At 37.9% G+C, this 24,809-nt stretch overlaps 1 protein-coding gene and 1 pseudogene across 1 annotated transcript; both read left to right on the top strand.

The window, feature by feature from the left end:
* Positions 1–5,959: 5,959 nt before the first annotated feature.
* On the top strand, positions 5,960–8,661 carry LOC132171598 (uncharacterized). The gene is made up of 4 exons (XM_059582963.2): positions 5,960–6,545; positions 6,645–6,794; positions 7,038–7,597; positions 7,692–8,661. Exons 1-4 carry the CDS (start codon positions 5,999–6,001, stop codon positions 8,427–8,429), a joined length of 1,995 nt encoding a protein of 664 aa, XP_059438946.2. The 5' UTR covers positions 5,960–5,998; the 3' UTR covers positions 8,430–8,661.
* Positions 8,662–10,029: 1,368 nt separating this feature from the next.
* Positions 10,030–24,616, top strand: LOC148589958 (uncharacterized; annotated as a pseudogene).
* Positions 24,617–24,809: the final 193 nt, after the last annotated feature.

Raw genomic sequence — 24,809 nt, 5'->3', positions numbered from 1 at the left:
TTTAAACTTTACAATTAGTAATATTTTGTAATTGTTTTCAATATTTTATTTATATTTTAAAAGTCCATATTTAATAATGGGCTTGGCCTAATAGTCATAGTAGAGTTAGAGTATAATCTATTTAGGCATAAGTTTCAATTTTATTTGAGAGACTATGGTTGAGAAATAAATAGTTATTTTGTTCTTTGAGAGTTGTGATTTTTCTTTTGAAAAGTGTTAGAGAGCTAAATAAATGAACCCAAAAAACGTTTCAAACTGACGTGGCAAAAGTTTTTAAATTAAAAAAATGTAATTCCCTCTCCCTTGTCTGCTATTCACGGTCTGGTACGTCAGTTTAAAATTTTTTTCTAGGTTCATTTGTTTAGCTCCCTAACACTTCATTTCACTTTTATGTGATGAGACTCTACGTTCTTGGTGAGATGCCAAATTTATCCGACTGGTGAGACGGCAATCCTTTATCCTTATTTTGTTTATCCGTGCTGCGTCACCCTATGAGATTTCCAACTCCATATATCAAGGTAATGCAATGAGTCAAAGAGATCGCCCTTTGAACAACCAAAGAAAGTATTATGGGATATATACTTCTAAGATGACTTGGGCATTAATTACCTAATTAACCTACCTAATTAAAATTTTCTAGTACTATATTATCATGTAATTAAGCTTGTGACAATCAAATGGCAATTTGATCAGTTTGTTAGAATTGTTTTACCTCGTTTGCATATGAATATCTGCAGTAAGATAAAGGCACAATTATTAGCTACATCAATTATTGTAAAACTTACTGTTGTATATCTAAGATCAGATCGATCCCTTCTAATTAGGCTTGTTTGAATTTAAATCTTAGAATTAGATAGTCCAAATTTCATAAAATTTTATGCACCTTAAACTGTTACAAGCGGATGCATCCATCAACCTATTCTTTTAGTCTATTCAATTTGAGAAAGATTTGGCTTAAGTGCCATAAAAAAAAAAAAAAAAATTAAAAAAAAGTGGTGTAATTTTTTTTAATAGTTTAAATTTAATTTTACTCTTTTATATAAAATTCAAAATTAAATTTAGACAGTTGAAGAAAAACACTGCAAAATCCATTGTAGAGAGTTTCCTTTCTTCTTTCCCCCTCCCCAAAAAGTACTAGGTACATGTTCATCCCCCTCCTCCCAAAAAAAAATAGTAAAATTATTCTTTCCCCCTCCCCAAAAAGTATTATTATTGGGTATATGTTCATCCCTGTCCTCCCAAAAATACAAAATACAATTATTAGGTACATGAATGATTATATTTTTGTTTGTTAATTGATCAACTCCGCTAGCTTATGATGATTGTGTTTAGCAAAAGGTCGTATTAGATCGGACTGGACTCAAAAATTAAAAGAAAAAAAAAATTATTTTTTATATCACATTAATTAATTTTTATTATTATTTAAATAAAAAAATCTAATAAAAAAGTTAGGTACAATTATTGCTAAGCTGATCCTAGTGTTTATATTTTTACCTTCTTCTGGGGCATCTTAGTCGGTGTTTCCATTCATCCCAAAAAGGACAATTTTTTATGATTTGAATTTTGTCTGTCAATTAATTGTGAAATCTAGGCATGTTTCATGAGCATTTTTTTTTTTCTTTTCCTCTTTTTTGGAAAAAAAAAAAAAGAAGAAAAAAAAGCAATCATTCAGTCTCTACTGTTTTCTAAAAGCAACATGTGTACGTACATGTTGCTACGCAATGGGATATCTATAATGATGTTAAAGTGAAAATTAAGAAAGCTTGTCTACCACCTCAATCAATTCAGTCTACTACCTATCATTTCCTAGCAGAATGTAAATTGCAATATACATCTATTTGGAATGGTGCCCTAAACTCTTACTAATTTGTAAATGGTCAATGAAATGCATTGAATATGGTTTATGGCGTGGGTAATCAAGTTACCCTATAAAAGATCTTATACCCTAAACCTTGCAAATCATAAATTAATGTTTGCAATTGGTACTGAAATAATATTGTAATACATCAATCCTTATGATCTATCTTAATCACGTGGAATGATAACTTCAGATTAATGCATTGGTACGGATACAATGTATTGAATGAACCACCATACCGTACGTAATTGTCATTCTTATAAAACACTGTCAATAGCTATGATATACAACTCTAAGACTTCTTATGACATTGATTCTTAATTATGAGAGGATCATGAACTCAAATATAGGTTAGATTATCTTCCAGACCTATCAAACCACATGCAACTTCAAATAGGATCCTAGAAAAACTCAAGCTAGTTGTCATTTTAGACCAAGTGGCAAGATGCCACATCATATTTTTAGTAGAGCAAAAACGGCAAAACAAAAAGAAGATGATATGACATTTTACCACATGAATTTTTATGAGCAAAATATGGAGTTTTTATTAAATTCTAATATATCTCTGTGAATATAGTAGTGTTTTTTTGTATTGAAATTGTTAAAAGAGTTCTCTCAAATAAGATCACTGAGTCAAAATTTTGGATCACTATCTCTAAAATTGTAGATTTTTAAATTACGAAATTGAAGTCTTTTTTTTTTAATCTCAAAACTTTTGTAATATATCATTTAGATATTAAAAATGTGACGGATTATACTTAAAAATTAAATATATATATTTATCAATTTTATACTTTCTATAAAAAAAAATTGAGTAAAAAATTACCTTTTAATTTAAAAAAAAATAAAAAAAATGTGTCCCTAATTTGTATTGATAAATGCACAATTATTAGGTACAACTATTGCTGAGATGATCGCACGCTATTAGGGGTGTTAAACGAACAAGTTGTTCGCGAACGAGCTCGACATCGGCTCGTATAAGTTCGGCTCGTGTTCGACTCGATTATTAAATGAGACATTTCGTGAACACAAATACTGGCTCGAATATTAAACGAAGCAAGCTTAGCTTGACTCGGTTAAGCTCGTGAGCAGCTCGTATAAGGCTCGAATTGGTAGTTGGTCACAAAGTTGCTCATATTAATATTAAAAATTGATTTTTTTTTTTTTCCTAATAGCATCATTTTATTATAAAATAATGCATATTCTCTCTTTTCGAAACAAAGTGTCTTGTTATCTTGACTCATGTTTCATACTCGGCTAGTCAGGCTAAGCAAATGTTCATATGTAAGCTGACTTCTTAAGCCGTTTAAGAGTACTTGGAGTTTAAATTTATAATAAAATAAATAAATTAAATATAAGAGTTAATTCGCAAGCTGGCTCGATTCGACTTATTATGAGCTCAAACTCAATTTTTTAACTCGTCCTTAAGTTCGGCTTAAATAAAATTTAAACAAGTCAAATCAAAAAAAATAAACGCGCTCAAACTCAACACATTTATACCTCCGCACACTATCGTTGCATTTCTACAATCATATACATATACCTAAAATTCTAGGATATTTCAATCCATATTTCCACTCGGCCTCCAGAAGGGACAATTATTAGCTAGGCACATGCATGTCCTTTTTATGATTTGAATTTTGTCAGTCAATTAATTGTGAAGTCTAGGCATGTTTCACGAGCATTTTTTATTTTCTTCTTTTTTTTATTTTTTTATTTTTTTATTTTTTTTGGGAAAACTTTAGAAAGCCCCCCTGACTTCCAGACATTTTGACAAGCATCTCCTAAATTTTCAAAACTCTAACTTAGGCCTCTTGAACTTTGATTTGCTCTCACTTTGGACCCTTTTAATGTTAAAGTCAAACAATGACTTTTTATACTCATTTTACCCTCCCTCAAAACTATGTCATTTTGTGTCCTAAAACTACAATACCTACCTAACCCAAAACGACGTCGTTTTAGGCAATAATTTTTTTTTTTTTTTTAAAGAAAAGCAAAATATTAAAAAAAAAAAAAAAGGGGGGGGGGGGGGGGGGGATCGGGTGCTTTTGGGAGTGGCTGGACCACTCCTAAGGGGCTGTGGTGGTTTCGGCCACCCCATACGGCCGATATGAGGTGGTCGAAACCACCCCCAGCCCCTTAGGGGTGGTTCGGCCACCCCATTTTGGCCAAGGTGGTGGCTGAAGCCACCCTCGATTTCGTTTTTTTTTATTTATTTATTAATATTACGCTCAAAACGATGTCGTTTTGGATTGGGTGGTGATGTAGTTTTGAAGCCCAAAATGGTGTAGTTTTGGAGTCCAAAACGACGTAGTTTTGGTTGAGGGTAAAATGGGTATAAAAAGTCAAATTATTTGACTTTAACGTTAAAAATGTCCAAAGTGAGAGCAAACCAAAGTTCAGGGGGCCTAAGTGAGAGTTTTGAAAATTTAAGAGGTACTTATCAAAATGATTGAAAGTTCATGTGAGCTTTCTGAAGTTTTTTTTTTTAAAAAAAAAGTGCTTTGTATAAGCAATCATCAATCAATCTTGAACAAAAAAACAAAAAAACAAAAAAAAAAAATCAATCATTCAATCTCTAATGTTTCTGAAAGCAACATGTATTTTAAATTGAAAAGAAAGCTTGTCTGCTTCCTCAATCAATTCAGTCTCAACTACTACTATCATTTCCTAGCAGAAAATAAATTGCAATATACATCTATTCTAGGAATTTGTAAAACATTATTAATGGTGCCCTAAACTCTTATTAATTTGTAAAACATTTTGATTTAAACTGAATAACATTATTTATTCATTGATTTATTTTATAAGCATTGGGCATATAATCTGTTTACATGTTTTTCTTTCATAATCATTTTATATCATATGCATGTAAATGGTCAATGAAATGCATTAAATATGGTTTATAGTGTGGGTAATAAAATTATCACACAGAATATCTTATACCCTAAACCTTGCAAATCATGAATTAATACCCTAAATTATCACACACCTTCTAGCTATGCGACTAAACTTCCTTTTCATACAAGCTGCGTTTTTATGTTTTGAAAATTTGGTGCTATGGCAAACATGGGGTTTGGGCCCTTGGGATTTCCGTTGCCTTAATTTGGTGTGATTAACTCAAACATTAATGTACAATTATAATGCAGAACATCAAATCACCTTAAACGCTATAAATAAAGCTTTGTACTCAAATTAAATATCAAGAAAACATGTAATTAAGAAGACTTTAACGTGTAAGAATAGGACATAAGCCTAACCATCTAAAATATCTTTATCTTTCTCTCTTTAAAGTATTATGAGATTCTAAATGTTTGATACTTTTGAAGTGCGTTAGGCAATCAACAATCTCCAATGTGCTTAAAGCAACTCTGGTCCCACTACGTTGGAGGATTTTTATTTTTAAAGTTCGACAATTATTTGTGTGAATAGCCCTTTCAATTAGGCTGAGGGATTTTTTCTTTGAAAGTTAGACAACCTATTCATGCATTCAATGTTTTTTTTTTTTTTTTTTTTTGGGTTAAATTCACTTTACTCTATGAAGTTTCGAGTTTTTCAATTTAAATTCTAATGTTTAAAAATAGACAATATATTCCCCTAATATTTCAAAAAATTTCAATTCAAACCCTCCATTACTAATTTATGTCTAATTGGATGAAAATTATACCACCTGCATCTCATCTCATGTGGGATTTTGATGCACTCTATTTCAATTTTGCCCTCATTAAAACCTATGAAATTGAGGGTGATTTTGATGCCCTCAATTTCATAGGTTTTAATGAGTGTAATTATGTAATTTTATAGGTTGTAATGAGGACAAAATTAGAATAAAGGGTATCAAAATTCCACGTGAGACGCACGTGGTATAATTTTCATCCAATTAGACAAAAATTAGTAATTGAAGGTCAGAATTGAAAAATTTTGAAACATTAGGGGATAGATTGTCAATTTTTAAACATTGGGGTTTGAAATTGAAAAACTTCTGAAACTTCAAGGTGGCAAAGTGAATTTTCTCTCTTTTTTTTTTTTTTTTTTTTTTTTTTTTTTTTTGACGGTATTCTCGAGGACTATAGAGAAATCTACGAAGTTTTGGCCCAATTATCAGTCTCTTTACTTTCAGTCTCGTTCACTCTTCAACTGATGACCATGGATTCCACGGCAGATGATCAGAAGGATATCGCTAAAGATCAATTAAACGGAGAGCTGTACAAAGCGCTGCTGAACGAAGACGAGGAGAAGATGATGGAACTCTGTGAACGTATTGATGACCATGCGTTCCACATACTGACCATACACAACGACACAGTGCTCCACAAGGCCACCTACTCGAAACAAGCAAACTTGGTACTCAGACTTCTCGAAGCCTTGCCTCCCCATCATCTCTCTAAAATCACCTGCCAAAATGACTGCGGCAACACTATCCTCCACGAAGCAGCTACTCTCCGCCACCAAGAAAACTCGGTCGGTGTCGCAAGAAGGATGTTACAGAAAGCCCCAGAATTGTTAAGCATACGCAACAATCTTGGAGAAACACCACTCTTTCGGGCGGCTCGCTATGGCAAGACTGAGATCTTCGACTTTCTGGCTGAGGAAATCTCCGAATATAATGAAGCCAGCCAGCAACCATTTATTCAGAGAGATGACAAGACCACTATTCTTCACATCGCCATCCTTTCTCAGCACTTCGGTTAGTCTTAGTCCCCACGCTTGTAAAGCTAGTCGTATATATCTATTTCTATTTATGTGAATTTTTCATTTTCCTAGTTCAATTTCTATGCATAAACAGGTTTGGCTTTGAAAATAGCCGAACGATTCGGACATATAATTGATAAAAGAGACGAAGATGGTATGACCGCTCTTCAGCTTCTCTCATGCAACCCTTCAGCTTTCAAAAATGTGCACAGACGGGGACTCTTCAAGAGAATTTTTACCTTCGGTATGTATTATCAAGTCTAGCTACTTGAATATTACTAGTGCGTGTTTCCCTTTTCTTTTACTTTATCTTCTCATAACTTACATATATTACTAGTTCCAGCAAATTGTGTTTGTGTAATAGTGTATCCGATAAATTATTAATTATTTCAAAAGTTTAAATTAATAATAATGAATAAATTTAATTATTTAATTATTATTTCAACAGTATTAACATCAACAATTATTTACTTTTTGCCTTCAAAAGTCGAAATGTACTGTAGCTGGAGCGGGGGCAATAATGATGTTCGACCGAGGGAAAAGTTAAGCAATGAATCAGCATTGGAGCTTGCCAAGTTATTAGTAAAAAAAGATACCTCATGGAAATTGACTAGTTCTGCAATTGAGAGTAACACGAAGCCGTACGGTAGCAGTAATTCTGAGAAAGAAGGTAATATTAGACAAGGGTTGTTGTCTTCTATGTCTCTAAACCAGGAGGTGGAAGAGCGAGGAATTACACCATTGTTTCTAGCAACAAAGTCAGGCTGCATAGAGATCGTCAAAGAAATACTGGAAATATACCCTCAGGCAGTGGAGCACATAGATAACGAAGGGCGGACTGTATTGCATGTGGCCATCAAGTACCGCCAGTTGGAGGTTTTCGAGCTTGTGTTGAAAATGGAAGTAGCAATGAGGTGGTTGGTACGAAGGATTGACAACAAAGGGGACTCTATTCTGCATATGGTTGGAGTCAAAAGAGAAGATTATGTACCTGAAAAGCTGCGAGGACCTGCATTTGAATTGCAAGAGGAGCTGCTTTGGTTTGCGGTAACTCTATTCTCATCTCATCTGCTTCTCACCTTTAAATATATAGTATCCTTTAGAGCGAGGTAGATTCAGCCTAGCTTTCATGTATGTGCAGCGCGTGAAGTCTGTTACAAAAGCCCATTTTATTGATCATCGGAACAATTTGAAGCAGACTGCTGAATGCTTATTTGCAAGTACCTACAAAGATCTACGACATGATGCCAAAGCATGGTTAAAGCGCATAGCAGAAGGATGCTCCATCGTGGCAGTTCTCATTTCAACAGTTGCGTTTACTGCAGCCTACACAATACCAGGAGGTTCAGAAGATCAGACTGGTTTCCCAAACCTTCGTCATCACCGTTTCTTTGTGGTTTTCACTGCAGCTGATGTACTTTCCATTTTATGCGCTCTGACGTCAGTGGTTATATTGCTTTCAGTCCTCACATCGCCATATCGTTTGGACGACTTTAGACATAAGCTTCCTAATAAGGTGATGCTTGGCGTCACATTTCTGTTTCTCTCTGTGTGTATGATGATGATAGCATTTGCAGCAACAATCGTTCTCGTGATACGTAGTAAAGAAAGTTGGACGAAAGCTGTCCTATATTCCCTTACTTTGCTTCCAGTCGGTATCTTCGCAGTATTATATCTCCCCCTCTATGTCTCTCTCACAAAAAATTACAAGTACTTGTTCAAGAAGATAGCACAAGCAAGTCCTTGGATTAAATGGTTTCCAGGCCTATCTCATTCGTCCAATCATCCTCGAGCTCAGCTAACCCATTCTAAGCACAAATCAGAGAAAGAAGATTTTCATTCTTGGGCTGTACCACAGACCTCAAATTTCTCCGTTTGAAAGGCCTAATTGACTGTAATCACTTTGATCTGTGTGTGTTGAATTAGTGAATAGTATTGCTACAGCCATGTATGTAATTAATCTATCAGTTAGCATGTGAAAACAGTGTGTGATTGATATGTTGATAAGTTAAGTCTACCATGTATGGGTCTTAAATAATATCTTGCAGTACTGTATTGAAAGTACTATGAATTAAATATTACCAATAAAAATTTTCAGAGGAATCACTTTAGTTGATAATCCTTGAAATAACATTAGGGAGTACTAAAAAATGTATTAAATCGCCACTTATTTGAGTTTGTTTGTTTGTTTTTTTTTTTAGTGCATCTTCTTGTTTTTTAATCCAATTTTTTATTGTTTTGCTGGGTTGCCTTATACCAAATACATTTGTTAATTCTATGGCATTTCAAGTGATCCGTTATATTTACAATATATGGAATGAAGTTTTCTTCCAAATTGAGCTAGTCAAAATTTCTCTAATCTTATCCAATAAACTTACATGCATTTCTTAGAAGATGTCAAAATCACAAACATTTTTAATAGCCTTTACAAGGTCTGTATATATGTTTGACATGCATGGCACAACATCATGAATTGGTCTGAGTAAGCAGATACGTCTTTAATTATTGTCCATCGAATAACATCTAGCTTATTCTTCTATGACCAAATTAAATCCTAAAATAAAGTTGGGAACTGTCTAGCTCCCAAAAATTAGCATCTCAGCTAAACTTTATTTTATGCTTATAATAATGGGGTTCGATCCATCGACTTCATTAGTTAGTTTATGCTTACCCTAGCTACATATTCCAATTCCTTTCGAATTTCAGACGTCAGTCAATAACTTTGAGGCATCATCACCTTGAATAACCAGTTTTCCACTAACAGAGTAACAGGATTAATTTTATTCCTTTGACTCTTTGAACTCCACAGTCAGAGTATCACATTTTAGTGTAAAGAACGGCTGTTAACAATACGGATTAAACAACAAAAAAACAGAAGAAAGAATAAATAAATAAGAGATGTGCAGGAGCTGCCAACCAAACGACACTTGTCATGTAAGTATATGCGAGAGATCGAGTGGGGTTGTGTAAATTAGATAGCCTGAGAATACATTAATGTACGTACAATTATAATGCAGTACGTACGTACAGTTTATAGATTAGATTTTATCAGTCGATTAATTCAACAAAGCCAGCTTATAAATGATTGGTGCAAAGTATTGTACAACGCAAAATTTAAGAAGAAGAAAAAAACAATCGTTTCGTCTTAGCATGTTCCACGTGCTTATGATATACTTTTGAAGTGCATGCGTTCGGCAATCACCAATCTCTAATGTTCTTAAAGTGAAAATTCTTGTCTAACTTCTAAAAAAAAAAAAAATCGTTGTTCTTTAACACTCTAGAGAGGACTATATATTGGGAAATTAATATATGAAGTTTGGCCCAATTATCTATATCATGAATCTTTTCTGTTTTCCAAAAGAATAGATTCTTAGCCTTTTCTCTTCTTCTTTTCTGAGCATAAATTCCTAGCTAGCTAGCCGATTGGATCCAATATATGAATCCCTTTACTTTCACTCTCTTTAACGCTTCAACTGATCATCATGGCTTCCAAGGATGTCGCTAAAGATCATGAATTAAACGGAGAGCTGTACAGAGCTCTGCTGAACGAAGAGGCTGACAAGGTGATACGACTATGTGAAGGTATTGATGACCATTCATTGCACATACTAACCATACACAACGACACAGTGCTCCACAAGGCCACTTACGCCAAACAAGGTAACCTGGTACTCAGTCTTCTCGATGCCTTGCCTCACCACCTTCTCCACATAATCACCTGCCCAAACAATACTGGCAACACTATGCTTCACGAGGCAGCTACTCTCGACCAAGACAACTCGGTCGAGATAGCGAAGAAGATGTTGGAGAAAGACCCGGAGTTGTTGAGCAAGACCAACAAACTTGGAGAAACCGCACTCTTTCGGGCAGCCCGCTATGGCAAGACTGACATCTTCAACTTTCTGGCAGATAAAATATCGAGAGATGATGAAGCCAGCCAGCAACCATTTATTCAGAGGAATGACAAGACCACTATTCTTCACATCGCCATCCTTGCTCACCACTTCGGTTAGTCCTATTTCTATTTATGTGAATTTTTCATTTGTTTGTTTCAATTTGTGTATGATTTTTATTAAAAAAAAAAAATGCCTAAATAGGTTTGGCTCTGGAAATAGCTAAACAATTCGGACATATAATTGATGAAACAGACGAAGATGGTATGACCGCACTTCAGCTTCTCTCATGCAACCCTTCATCTTTTGAAGCTGTGCGCAGACGCGGTCTCCTCAACAGAATTTCGAGTTCTGGTATGCATGATCAAGTCTCCCTAGCTACTTGAATATTACTAGTGCATGTTTCCCTTTTCTTTTGCTTCATCTTCTCATAACATATAACTAGCTTGTATTTTTAAAAGGAAAAAAAAAAATTAATCATTTTATTTTGACAAATAAATACTTTGACATGTCATTTAAATTTTTTTAAATGATTTGATATCATGTATAATATTAAATACAATAAAATAAAATCATGACAAAGTGAACTGTGTAGTAGCAAATTGTGTTTGTGTAGTGTATCAACAACTACTAACTTATAGGCTTCAAAAGTGTTACAAACTAATGTGCTTTGACTTGTCAACTTTTATCTTTGGTTGTGTTTATTAAACTCTAGTTTGTAGTAGGTGAAAATGTGTGTTTGTTGTGAAGCTACGTGTGGTTCTAGAACTTACTTTTGTAAAAGGTTTCTCTTGTCTTTTGTATTGTGTAGCTGCAGAAAAGTTGTAATGTAAGAAGAAGAAAAAATAGAACCGAAAAAAGAGCTAGAAGCTCTCTTCAAAAAACAGCTCATCCTCTCCCCTGTTTTTCTTCTGGTTTTTTACTCATTTTCTGCAGAATTTCTGCAGCAAGTTGATCTTCTTATTCTCTTGTGTTTCCCTTGTTTAATCTAGTGCCCTTGAAGTGTGTCTTGCTGAAAAATCCAGCCAACAGAATTTGGTATCAGAGCTTGGTTCTAAGAAGAGCTTTGGGCAGAAATTTGAAGAGAAAGAAGAGGAAAAGTTGAAGGAGAATACATGGCCAGCACAAGCATGAATTGGAGCAATGTCCAGGTACCGATTTTCTCTGGTGAAAATTATGATTTCTGGTCTATAAAGATGAAGACTTTGTTTGTCTCCATAGATTTATGGGAGATGGTAGAATCAGGATATGAAATTCCTGAATCTACATCAACCTTGACCGAAGCTCAAAAAAAGGAATTGAAGGAGAATAAAAGCAAAGATGCAGGAGCTCTTGGGATGATTCAAAGGGGAGTTTCAGAAACTATTTTTCAAAAAATTATGGGAGCAACAAGAGCTAAGGAGGCTTGGGATATTCTCCAAGAAGAATTTCAAGGAGATAAAAAGGTAAGAGCCATCAAACTCCAAACTCTTAGAAGAGATTTTGAAAATATGAGAATGAAAGAAAATGAAAGTGTGAAAGATTATTCCACTAGATTTTTGGAGTTGGTAAATCAAATGAAAGCTTATGGTGAAAATATGATTGATAGTAGAATTGTGGAAAAAATATTGATAAGCTTGCATGAAAAATTTGATTTTGTGGTGGCTGTAATTGAAGAAACAAAAGACCTCTCTAGTTTAGGTGTCCAAGAGTTGTTGGGTTCATTGAAAGCTCATGAGCAAAGGTTGGAACGACACTCCGAAAAGTCAATAGAGAGAGCATTTCAATCTAAGCTCACTGTTAATTCAAAAAATTATGAAAAAAGAGCATTAAGTCATGAACAAGGTGAAGGGGACTCAACTAGAGGAGGTGGAAGTTTTAGAGCAAGAGTAAGAGGAAGAAGTCCAAGAAGAAGAGGTAGAGGTAGCTATGAAAGAAAACCAAGTGTGGAAGGGTCTTCACAAAGATGTAATATTTGCAAGAAGAGTAGTCATGTTGAAAAAGATTGTTGGTTCAAAGGAAAGCCTCAATGTTTTAATTGCAAAAAGTTTGGCCACTTGCAAAAGGATTATAGATTCTTGAAGAATAATCAACAAGCTAATTTCACCGAGGAGAAAGAAAGTGAAGGGAACTTGTTCTATGCATGTCAACATGTTTTCGAGAAGAAAAATGATACATGGTTCTTAGATAGTGGCTGTAGCAATCACATGACACCGGAGAAGGAAATTTTCCTTGACATAGACACTTCATTCCATTCTAAAGTGAAGATGGGAAATGGTGCTGTGGTAGATGTTAAAGGGAAAGGCAATGTTGGAGTTGAAACCAAGAGAGGGCTGAAGAAAATTCGTGAAGTTTTATTTGTTCCGGAGCTTGATCAAAACTTGCTTAGCATTGGACAACTTATGGAGCATGATTATGTTCTTCATTTTGAAGGCCGTACTTGTACAGTTTATGATGAAGGAAGAGAAAAATTGGTTGTGGCTGAAGTTAAAATGGCTCCAAATAGAAGTTTTCCACTCACTTTCAAATATGCAAAAGACAGGGCTTTAAAAGCTAGTGTAATTGATGAATCATGGTTGTGGCATAAAAGATTTGGTCATCTGAATTTTCAAAGTCTCAAGCTACTACATCAGAAAAATATGGTGCAAAGGCTTCCTATTATTAATGAAAAGAATGAAGTTTGTGAAGGTTGTGCTCTTGGGAAGCATCATCGACAACCATTTTCCAAAGGAGTAGCATGGAGGGCTAAGAAGATGCTAGAGTTGGTGCATACTGACGTTTGTGGGCCTATGCAAACTCCTTCTCATTCTCAAAACAGGTATTTCATTCTCTTTATTGATGATTATAGTCGCATGACTTGGGTTTATTTCATGAGACAAAAATCTGAAGTGTTTAATATCTTTAAAAAGTTTAAATGCCTTGTTGAAAAGCAAAGTGGTTGTTTTATTAAAGTCTTGAGAAGTGATAGAGGGAAGGAATATACTTCAAATCAATTTCATAAATTCTGTGAAGATGAAGGTGTGGAGAGGCAGTTGACAGTCTCTTATACTCCACAACAAAATGGGGTATCCGAGAGGAAGAATCAAACTGTCATGGAGATGGCCAAGTCTATGTTGCATGAAAAAGGCTTACCAAAAGCATTTTGGGCTGAAGCTGTATACACAGCTGTTTATTTGATGAATAGATGTCCAACCAAGGCCATGTGGGATAAAACACCATTTGAAGCTTGGAGTGGAAGAAAGCCATCAATCAAGCATCTCAAAGTGTTTGATTGTATTTGTTATGCTCAAATTCCAAAGGAGAAAAGATACAAGCTGGATGAGACAAGTGAGAAGTGTATATTTGTTGGCTATAGCTCAATGTCAAAGGGCTATAAGCTATACAACTTGAAAACCAACAAAGTAATCATCAGCCGAGATGTCTTATTTGATGAGAAAGCTAAATGGAATTGGGAGCAAGGCCAAGTTGAATAACAATTGGTTCCGGTGACTGTTTTACAGCAAAGTCCAGCCCAAGGAAGTGCAAGTAATGATGATAGCACTCACCCATCATCAAGTTCGACTCCATCACCAAGCTCACCATCATCTCCAAGCTCAAGCTCAACTTCTCCAAGCTCAAGTCCAATGAGATTGAGGAATTTGGATGATATTTATGCAAGGTGCAACTTTTGTGTTGTTGAACCTGAAAACTTTGAAGAAGCAATGAAAGAAGAGAGTTGGAGAAAAGCTATGGAAGATGAAATTGAAGTTATTGAAAAAAACAGAACATGGAAGTTGGTTGATAGGCCTCAAGACAAAGAAATCATTGGTGTGAAATGGATGTACAAAGTGAAGTATAATGTAGATGGGTCGGTTCAAAGAAACAAAGCAAGGCTAGTTGCAAAAGGATACTCAGAGTAGCCCGAAGTTGATTTTCATGAAACTTTTGCCCCAGTAGCTCGCTTGGATACAGTGAGAGCTTTAATTTCTTTAGTAGCTCAAAAGGGTTGGTTATTGTACCAACTTGATGTCAAATCAGCCTTCTTGAATGGAGCGTTGAAAGAAGAGGTGTATGTTGAACAACCTCAAGGATTTGTCATCCAAGGTGAAGAAGAGAAAGTATATAAGCTAAGAAAAGCTTTGTATGGGCAAAAACAAGCTCCTAGAGCATGGTATAGCCATATCGACAATTACTTCAATGAAAGTGGTTTCAAAAGGAGCAAGAGTGAGCCAACCTTGTATGTAAAGCATCAAGGTAATGTTGATTTGCTTATTGTTGCATTATATGTTGATGATTTGATATTAACCGGAAGCAATGCTAAAATGATTGAAGAATTCAAGAAAGATATGGTGAACAAGTATGAGATGAGTGATATGGGGCTGCTACATTACTTTCTTGGTATTGAAGTTTATCAAGACAAAGAAGAGGTGTTCATTTCACAAAGAATGTATGCTGAAAAAATTCTGAGAAAATTTAGAATGGTTGGTTGCAAACCAATGGCTACTTGATGCAGTGATAGATAGTAATGAATAAGAAAACAGCAAGTAGAATGGATAAATATTTCTAAGATTGTGAGGCTATCACAAGAATCAAAGAAACCTTCTCAAACCAATAGATGCTATCTATGAATTTAAGGGAAAAGTGATGAAGAAACTCAACTCTGAGTATTCTTATTGAGAAAACCAAATAATAATCATAAACTGAGTTGCTAGAGGCTATAAGCATGTATTTATAGCCTCCAATACTCCTAATACTACAAAAATACGGAATAAGGACTTTCAAAACCTTAATCCCAACAAAACAAGGAAAGAAAGTCGTTTTACAGCGAAATAAATGCGGAAAAGTAACATAGGCGCCCCGAGTGCGCTCGATCGCAGGTAAACTTGCGATCGATCGCACTTTCAGAGACGAGGTGCGCTCAATCATGTGATCGATCGCCGAAACAGGGGCCATCGGTCGCAGTTCCAGGAACTCCTTTCTCCAAAACAGGGGACCTGCGCTCGATCGCAATCAGGGTGCGATCGATCGCAGTTCCAGGGACTACTCCTTTAGCTGCGCGAGTCTGGGATCGTGTCACCATCTTCTGGGGCGTCTTCACACACTTATCCATTCCCGTCTTCTTCATGAAGTCCCATACAATTCGGTCTACATCATCTTCCCCAGGTTGGAGAGAATTCGCCCTCGAATTTGTATCCTCGTCCAAAGAATCTTTAGTGAACGGGACAAGGTGTTTGACATTAAAGACATCAGACGTCTTAATATGGCTAGGCAACTTCAAGCGATAAGCATTGGAATTGATTTTCTCGACAACCTCGACCTGACCAATCTTGCGAGCAGCCAACTTGTTGTATTCTCCCACCGGAAACCTATCTTTAGTCAACACGGCCCACACAAAATCTCCCTCCTCAAATTCTACAGCCCAGCGCTTCTTATCCGCATCCGCCTTATACTTTGCTGTGGAGGCTTGTAAATTTTGAATAGTGAACTGGTGACCTTCTTTGATCTGGGCTACTAAATCTTCGGCCTTACCATGAGGTCGCTTCAAATCCGGAATAGGCGCCAAATCCAATGGGGCACGAGGATTACTCCCATAAATGATGGTGAACGGGCTAAGGCCGGTACTCCGGTTAGTGGAACGGTTGTAGGCGAACTTGGCTTGGAACAATTTCTGGTCCCACGACGTGAGGTGCTCCCCTACCAAGCTCCGAAGTAAGGCTCCCAGTGAGCGGTTGACTACCTCTGTTTGCCCATCCGTCTGTGGATGGTAAGCGCTGCTGAAGTCAAGCTTAGTACGAGACAATTGCCACAAACATCGCCAAAAGTGGCTAAGGGACCGCGTGTCTCGGTCAGAAACAATGGACAATGGTAGCCCATGTAGGCGGTAGACCTCTCGAAAATACAATTGTGCCACATGTACCGCATCGGCTGTCTTCTTACAAGCAATGAAATGCACCATTTTAGAGAATCGTTCAACAACCACAAAGATAGAGTCGTTACCTCTTTGGGTCTTTGGTAAGCCCAACATGAAGTCCATGCTCACATTGGTCCACGGCCCCTCTGGAATGGGAAGGGGCATATACAAGCCAGCATCGGTAGCCGACCCCTTGGACACGTGACAAATTCGGCAATTTTTCACCAATCTTTCCACCTCTTTCCTCATGCTCGGCCAAAGGAACTGGTCCGCCACCAGTTGTAGTGTTTTATCCCGCCCCATGTGCCCCTCATTGTGGAGTTCTTGGATAATCTTCAATCGCAGGCTGCCCTCAGGAATGCACAGTTGAGTACCTTTGAAAAGGAACCCATTGTACAAACCAAAGTCGTCTCTTACCCCTGAGGAGACCTCTCCAACAATAGGACCAAAAAACGGATCAATAGACAAAGAATATTTCAATAAGTCAAAGCCTATTACCTCTGAACTCATGGTGGTCAACAGAGATGATTTCCGGTTGAGGGCATCGGCCATTTTGTTCAAAGTTCTCGACTTGTGTTTGATTGTAAATGAGAATTGTTGGACAAAGGCGGCCCATTTAGCATGTCGAGATGACAACTTATCTTGACTATGAAGGTGTTTGAGGGCATCATGATCCGAATACAAGATGAAGTCGTTGTAGGCGAGGTATGAGCTCCAATGTTTCAGTGCTTGCACCAATGCATAAAATTCAATATCATATGTGCTATAATTAAGTTGTGCATTCTTCAATTTCTCACTGAAATAAGCCACAGGCTTGCCCCATTGGCTGAGTACCGCCTCAATACCGAGCTTTGAGGCATCACAATGTAACTCAAAGGGTAAGTCAAAGTCCGGAAGGACTAATAATGGAGTTGTAGTCAATTTTACCTTGATCAACTCGAAGGCGTTAGTGGCAGCGTCACTCCACACAAATTTTCCCGCCTTCATACACTCCGTAAGAGGCTCCAAGATGGTACTAAAATTTTGAATAAAACGCCGATAAAAAGATACTAACCCATGGAAGCTACGTACCTGATCATGTAGTGTCGTTGGGAGAGGCCAATCCCGAACTGTTGCAACCTTTGACTCATCCACCCCCAACCCATCTTTGGACACCACGTAGCCAAGGAAAAGAACCGAATCGGCCATGAAAGAACACTTAGCCGGTGCCGCATAAAATTTTCCTCTGCGCAACACATCGAGGACCTCCCGTATATGTCGAATGTGTTCCTCCGCGGTGGAGCTATATATGAGGATGTCATCAAAGTAGACGACTACAAATTTCCCAATGAAGGGGCGGAATGCTTGGTTCATCACCCTCATGAAGGTGCTAAGAGCATTGGACAACCCAAACGGCATCACCAATCATTCATAGAAGCCTTCGCGCATTTTGAACGCGGTCTTCCATTCATCACCAACCCGCACCCGAATTTGGTGGTACCCACTTTTCAAATCCAGCTTTGTGAAAACCCTTGCTCCACTCAATTGATCCAATAAGTCATCCAAACGAGGGATAGGAAATCGGTACCGCACGGTGATTTTGTTGATGGCTCGGCTATCTACGCACATCCTCCATGTTCCATCCTTCTTAGGCGTGAGTAAAGCGGGGACTGCACATGGACTTAAGCCCCCCCGAATATGCCCTTTGACGAGAAGTTCTTCCACTTGTCGCCTCAATTCTTCATGCTCCTTAGGACTCATGCGGTAATGTGGGCGGTTGGGAAGACTAGAACCGGGCACCAAGTCGATTTGGTGTTAAAGGTCACAAACGGGTGGGAGCTCCTTGGGTAACTCTACCGGGAACACATCTGAAAATTCTTCTAACAAACCCGTGACCGCAGCCGGAACTACCTCCGTAGAGCCACACTCCTTGCTATATAATAGATATACACAATCCGAAGCGAGCATCTCCTTAATGAACTCATGCTTAGCTAGCAATGTTTGACCCGCCCCTTGAGAAGGTTTGGAATCTTCTTTTGGGTTTGGAAGGAGAGTAAGTTTGACATTATCCACCAAAAAATTATAGGTATTCTTCCTCCTGGCATTATGAGCACCCCGATCATATTGCCATGGCCGTTCGAGTAATAAATGACATGCATCCATGGCCACCACATCACACCATGTTTCATCTTTATACTTATTCCCAATTGAAAAATTCACAAGGCAACGTTTGGATACTATTACCTTGTTTCCTTTCTTAAGCCACTCCAAGTGATACAGTGCCGGGTGTTTCTAGGTCCCAAGGCCCAATTTCCGAACCGCTTCCTCCGCTACTACGTTCTCACAACTGCCCCCATCAATGACAAGCTTGCACCCTTTGCCCCCGATTGTACATATTGTCTAAAACAAATTATGGCGTTGGCCATCGTCGCTCTCCGCCTTCCGGGGTGTAAAACACACCCTTCTAAGCATTAATAAAGGGCTGTCATCCCCGGTAACAAATTCTTCATCCACCCCACCATAGTCGTCGAACACCACTTCATGCTCATCCTCCTCTCTTTGTTCTCCGAAGGTGTCTCCCGAGTCAATGAGTAGCCCCTTACCATACCTTTCTCCTTTGCGGCAATCCGCCATCCGGTGGCCCTGTTCGCCACTCTTAAAACATTTAGGCCCGCTGGATGTTGCAGCTTGAGTCGGTGGCCCCATGGTGGTTGGGGTGCGGCCTTGGTTTAGGGTGGGAGTGGTGTTGCGCGCCGTGAAAGGCCCACTTGATCGGTTTGTGCTGCCCCCGGTCCCTCGACCAAATCCTCCAAAGGACCCTCTAGATGCCGTCCTTTCTAGTAATAGTGCCCTTTGATGGGCCTCGGACACATTAGGGGGATCAAAAGGTTTAGGGAATCCTGAATTTGTTGGCGCAAACCTCCAATGTATCGTGACTAGGGGTGGCAAAATGGGTACCCATACACGACCCAATTATGACCCACGGGTACCCGTTACACGATTAGCCTATACCCAAACACGACCCGTTTAGCTAAACGGGTAATCGGGTTTGACACGATTATGACACGAAAATAACCGGGTAACCCGACACGACCCGTTTTACCCGTTTAAAATAACCGGGTATAAAAGGGTAGACACGACCCGACACGACCCGATTACCCTAAACTATAAATTTTTTTTAAAAAAAAATTAAAATTCAAAATTGTAATAATAATACTAATACATCAATATAGTCAATGCAAAAAATTGAGTTCTAAGAGATTAAAGGCTTTAATAAAGGATAAGAAAAAAAAAAAATTGGAAAGTGACCGTAATTGACAAATTGTACACCAAAATAAATTACTAAACTCATAATTTCACCTAAACTTAAAAATTAAAAGTTAAAACAAGTAAGTTCATTTATTAAAATAGTCCACTTATAATTTAGTCCCACATGTAACAAAAGTGTTAAAAAATTAATTTGAACAAAGATACAAATTCTCAGACATTTTTTTTAGCATCCAACCCTGGGCCAAGACTCAATATTTTTGAATTCCATGAGAGCCATAGAAGACCAAGACCCTTATTTAATTGTGTAAATACATTTATCAAAATGTGTAATATAATAGAATAGTTATAAGGGTCTTGGTCTTCTAAGTAAGTAAACTCAGTAAAGTAACTAAGTAAGTAAACTGACGTTGTTAAAAAAAAAAAAAAAAAAAATTGACGTGAGGTGAGAGTCGTGCGTGAGCTACTGCCGGGTCCAGAAAAAAACCAAGAAAAAAAACCGGGTCAGCGGGTCCAGAAATTTTCGGGTCTGGCGGGAGACACGAAATTTTCGGGTCTTAATCGGGTAGACCCGATTACGACCCGAACCCCATTAGCCCAAACCCAATACCTATTTTTTCGTGTCGTGTTCGTGTCGGATTCGCGGGTCGTGTCAAAATTGCCGGCCCTAATCGTGACACTAATTGGTCGTTTGTTTCGGCTAGATCCACACGAGTGAGGTACCTGTAAAATTCTTTCGTATATTCATCCACGGACTTCGAACCTTGGCTCAAATTTTGCAGCTTTTGATACATGGTTCGGGTGTAATTGTATGGTAAAGAGGCCGGTCGCATATGCTTCAACAGTTTCTCCCACCTGTCGATTTTCTTCTTGCCTTGCCGCTCTCTTGATTGCTTCAATTGTTGCCACCATGCCGCTGCTCTCCCTCCGAACTTGGTTGCGACCGAAGAAACTCATCGATCCTCGGGCACCCCCTTGAAATCAAGAATCTCTCCAACTGCCGCTACCCAATCCAAAAATTCCTCGGGTTGAAGACCCCCGTGGAATTCTGAAATATCGAGTTTGAAACCGCTCTCCCATCGATTGGCATGGGCCTGTACATGAGGTTGATGGCCATGTACTCGGCGCCTTGCGAAAGGGTTCCCAGCTTCATTCTCCGTACCTTGTTCGTCTTCCCCATCCGAGCCGTGCGGTGAGGGTTGGTGGCGACGCTCACGGTGGAACTCCGGATTGGCCAATTGAGTATTGGCGGCTGCAAGTTGCGCCCTCAATTCTGTGATTGTGTCCTCCATAAGTTGCCATTGTGCCGCCGCTTGTTCTCCACGAACTGATTCTTCATGTTCATACACGTTCTCCAAATTTGCATAGCGATTACCCCTTCCTCCTCTTGTGTTTGGTGCCATGGAAAGAAACTTGGGCTCTGATACCAACTGATGCAGTGATGGATAGTAATGAACAAGAAAACAGCAAGTAGAAGGGATAAATATTTCTAAGATTGTGAGGCTATCACAAGAATCAAAGAAACCTTCTCAAACCAATAGATGCTATCTATGAATTTAAGGGAAAAGTGATGAAGAAACTCAACTCTGAATATTCTTATTGAGAAAACCAAATAATAATCATAAACTGAGTTGCTAGAGGCTATAAGCATGTATTTATAGCCTCCAATACTCCTAATACTACTAAAATACGGAATAGGGACTTTCAAAACCCTAATCCCAACAAAACAAGGAAAGAAAGTCATTTTACAGCGAAATAAATGCGGAAAAGTAACATAGGTGCCCCGAGTGCGCTCGATCGCAGGTAAACTTGCGATCGATCGCACTTCCAGAGACGAGGTGCGCTCAATCATGTGATCGATCGCCGAAACAGGGGCCATCGGTCGCAGTTCCAGGAACTCCTTTCTCCAAAACAGGGGACCTGCGCTCGATCGCAATCAGGGTGCGATCGATCGCAGTTCCAGGGACTACTCCTTTAGCTGCGCGAGTCTGGGATCGTGTCACCATCTTCTGGGGCGTCTTCACACACTTATCCATTCCCGTCTTCTTCATGAAGTCCCATACAATTCGGTCTACATCACTACACCACTTGCATTAAATGAAAAATTAAAGAAGGAAGATGGAGGAAAAAAGGTGGATGCTACTCTCTATAGAAGTTTGGTTGGAAACTTGCTATATCTCACCGCTACAAGGCCTGATGTTATGTTTGCAGCAAGTTTGCTATCAAGGTTCATGCATTCTCCAAGCCATTTTCATTTTGCAGCAGCAAAAAGGGTGCTTAGATACATTCAAGGCACCACAAGTTATGGAATAAGGTATTGCAGAAATTCCATGGTGAAGTTGCTTGGCTTTTGTGATAGTGATTGGGGTGGCTGTGTTAATGATATGAAAAGCACCTCAGGTTATGCTTTTTCACTTGGATCAGGTGTGTTTTCTTGGTCCTCAAAGAAGCAACAATCAGTTGCTCAATCTTCAGCAGAGGTTGAATATGTTTCAGCAGCATTAGCCACATCTCAAGCAATTTGGTTGAGAAGAATACTTGAAGATATTGGTGAGAGGCAAGAAGAGGCTGCACACTTGCATTGTGACAACAAATCAGCCATAGCAATGGCAAAGAATCCAGTTTACCATAGCAGGACCAGACATATTGCAATCAAGCATCATTTTATTAGAGAAGCAATTAAAGAAGGTGAAGTGGAGCTGAAATTTTGCAAGTCAGACGAGCAAGTAGCTAACATTTTCACCAAAGCATTGCCAAAGGAGAAATTCCAGCAACTGAGAGAAGCATTGGGAGTTCAAAAGCAGCATATTAAGGGGGAGAATGTTACAAACTAATGTGCTTTCACTTGTCAACTTTTATCTTTGGTTGTGTTTATTAAACTCTAGTTTGTAGTAGGTGAAAATGTGTGTTTGTTGTGAAGCCACGTGTGGTTCTAGAACTTACTTTTCTAAAAGGTTTCTCTTGTCTTTTGTATTGTGTAGCTGCAGAAAAGTTGTAATGTAAGAAGAAGAAAAAATAGAACCGCAAAAAAGAGCTAGAAGCTCTCTTCAAAAAACAGCTCATCCTCTCCCCTGTTTTTCTTCTGGTTTTTTACTCATTTTCTGCAGAATTTCTGCAGCAAGTTAATCTTCTTATTCTCTTGTGTTTCCCTTGTTTAATCTAGTGCCCTTGGAGTGTGTCTTGCTGGAAAATCCAGCCAACAAAAAGTCAAAATGTATTGTAGTTCGGGCAGGGGAGATGATGTTCGACGGAAGGAAAAGTTAAACAATATTGAATCAGCTTTGAAGCTTGCCAAGTTCTTAGTGAAAAAAGATACCTCATGGGAGCAGACTAGTTCTGCAATTGACCTGAGTAAGACGAAGCCGCACAAATACGGTCCTAGTAGTTCTGATGATTTTTCGTCTACTGAGAAAGAAGGTAGTGGAGAATAGCTGTCCTCTTCTAATTCTCTTAAACAGGTGAAAATGGGAGGAAGTACGCCATTGTTTCTAGCAACAAAGTCAGGCTGCGTAGAAATCGTCAAAGAAATACTGAAAATATACCCTCAGGCAGTAGAGCACATAGATAACAAAAAGCGGACTATATTGCATGTGGCTATCAAGTACAGCCAGTTGGAGGTTTCCGAACTTGTGTCGAACATGGAAGTAGTAATGAGGTGGATGGTACGAAGGATTGACAACAAAGGAAACACTATTCTACATATGGTTGGAATAAAAAGAGAGGATTATGTACCTGAGAAGTTACGTGGCCCTGCATTTGAATTGCAAGACGAGCTGATTTGGTTTGAGGTGCTTGCACTTCTTTATTTTTTTAGCAACTCCATTTGCATCTGTTAACTAGCATATATTACGATAATGTTCCTCCTAAAAGGCATATTTTTTCTTCATTCATAAAACCAAAAACAGCTTTTCACTCAAAGCTTTTCTACAATATAAAACACAAAATTGATGAAAATATACTCAATTTTTTTTTTTTTTTTGGTAGCATGCCATATTTTTAACATTTTTCAAGTTGTTCAATTACAAAGAGGAACTTAAATTCACATAATTTTAGAATCTACAATCCTTATCCTCTTCGGGAAAATTATTAATATGGCTGTTATCAGGAACGGATATAGGAGGAAACTGAGAATGGCCCTCATCCCCCCAAATTACAAGAAAAAAAAAATTAAGGCAAAAAAAAAATTTAAGGTAAAAAAAAAAAAATTTAAGATATTTTTTTGTTAATTGGTCCCTCCAAAAAATAAAATAAAATTGGCCCTTAGTTCCTCTTCAAATTAAAAGCTGGCTCTGTCCATGGTTGTTATGTATGTACTTTTGTGTGCAGCGCGTGAAGGCGGTCACAAAAGCCCATTTTATTGATCATCGAAACAATGAGAAGCAGACTGCTGAAGGCTTATTTGCAAATACCTACAAAGATCTCCGAAATGAAGCCAAAGAATGGCTCAAGAAGACAGCAGAGGGATGCTCCATCGTGGCAGTTCTGATTGCAACAGTTGCCTTTGCCGCAGCCTACACAATACCAGGAGGTCCAAATCAGAGTACTGGGGTCCCTGTCCTTCTCTATCAACCTTTCTTTGTGGTTTTCACAGCAGCTGATGTGCTCTCCCTTGCAAGCGCTTTGACTTCAGTGGTTATATTTCTTTCAATCCTCACATCCCCATATCGTTTGGATGATTTTAGGCATTCTCTTCCTAATAAGCTGATGCTTGGAATCACATTTCTGTTTCTCTCTGTATCGATGATGATGATAGCATTTGCTGCAACAATCGTTGTCATTATACATAGTAAACAAAGCTAGACGAAAATTGTACTATATTCCCTTTCATTCCTTCCAGTCGGTATCTTCGCAATATCATATCTTCCCCTCTATGTCTCTCTAACAAGAGCTTACAAGTACTTGCTCAAGAAGATAACTCAGGCAATTCCTTGGAGTAAATGGTTTCCAGGCTTGTCTAATTCCTGCAATTGTCCTCGACTTCAGTTACCCGGTTCCACCAATAGGACTCCAACTGAAATTGAATATTCAGTATTATTTAATGGCTTACGAATAATGTAATACAACTACTATTTGTAATACAACTAGTATTTTCTTTGAATAAGTAGGTAGCTATTCTATAATTTATAAAAATAAATTAAAAATTAAAAAATTAAAAAATTAAAAAATTAAAAAAAAGAAAAGAAAAGTAGGTAGTCTAAATGAATGAAGATTGATATGTAGTCTAGAATTAGTATTATTTAAGTCAATTATT

The sequence above is a fragment of the Corylus avellana genome, chromosome 1, assembly GCF_965113065.1.
Source record: "Corylus avellana chromosome 1, dhCorAvel1.hap1.2, whole genome shotgun sequence".
Classification (NCBI taxonomy): domain Eukaryota; kingdom Viridiplantae; phylum Streptophyta; class Magnoliopsida; order Fagales; family Betulaceae; genus Corylus; species Corylus avellana.
This window is presented reverse-complemented; position numbering and strand designations above follow the sequence as displayed.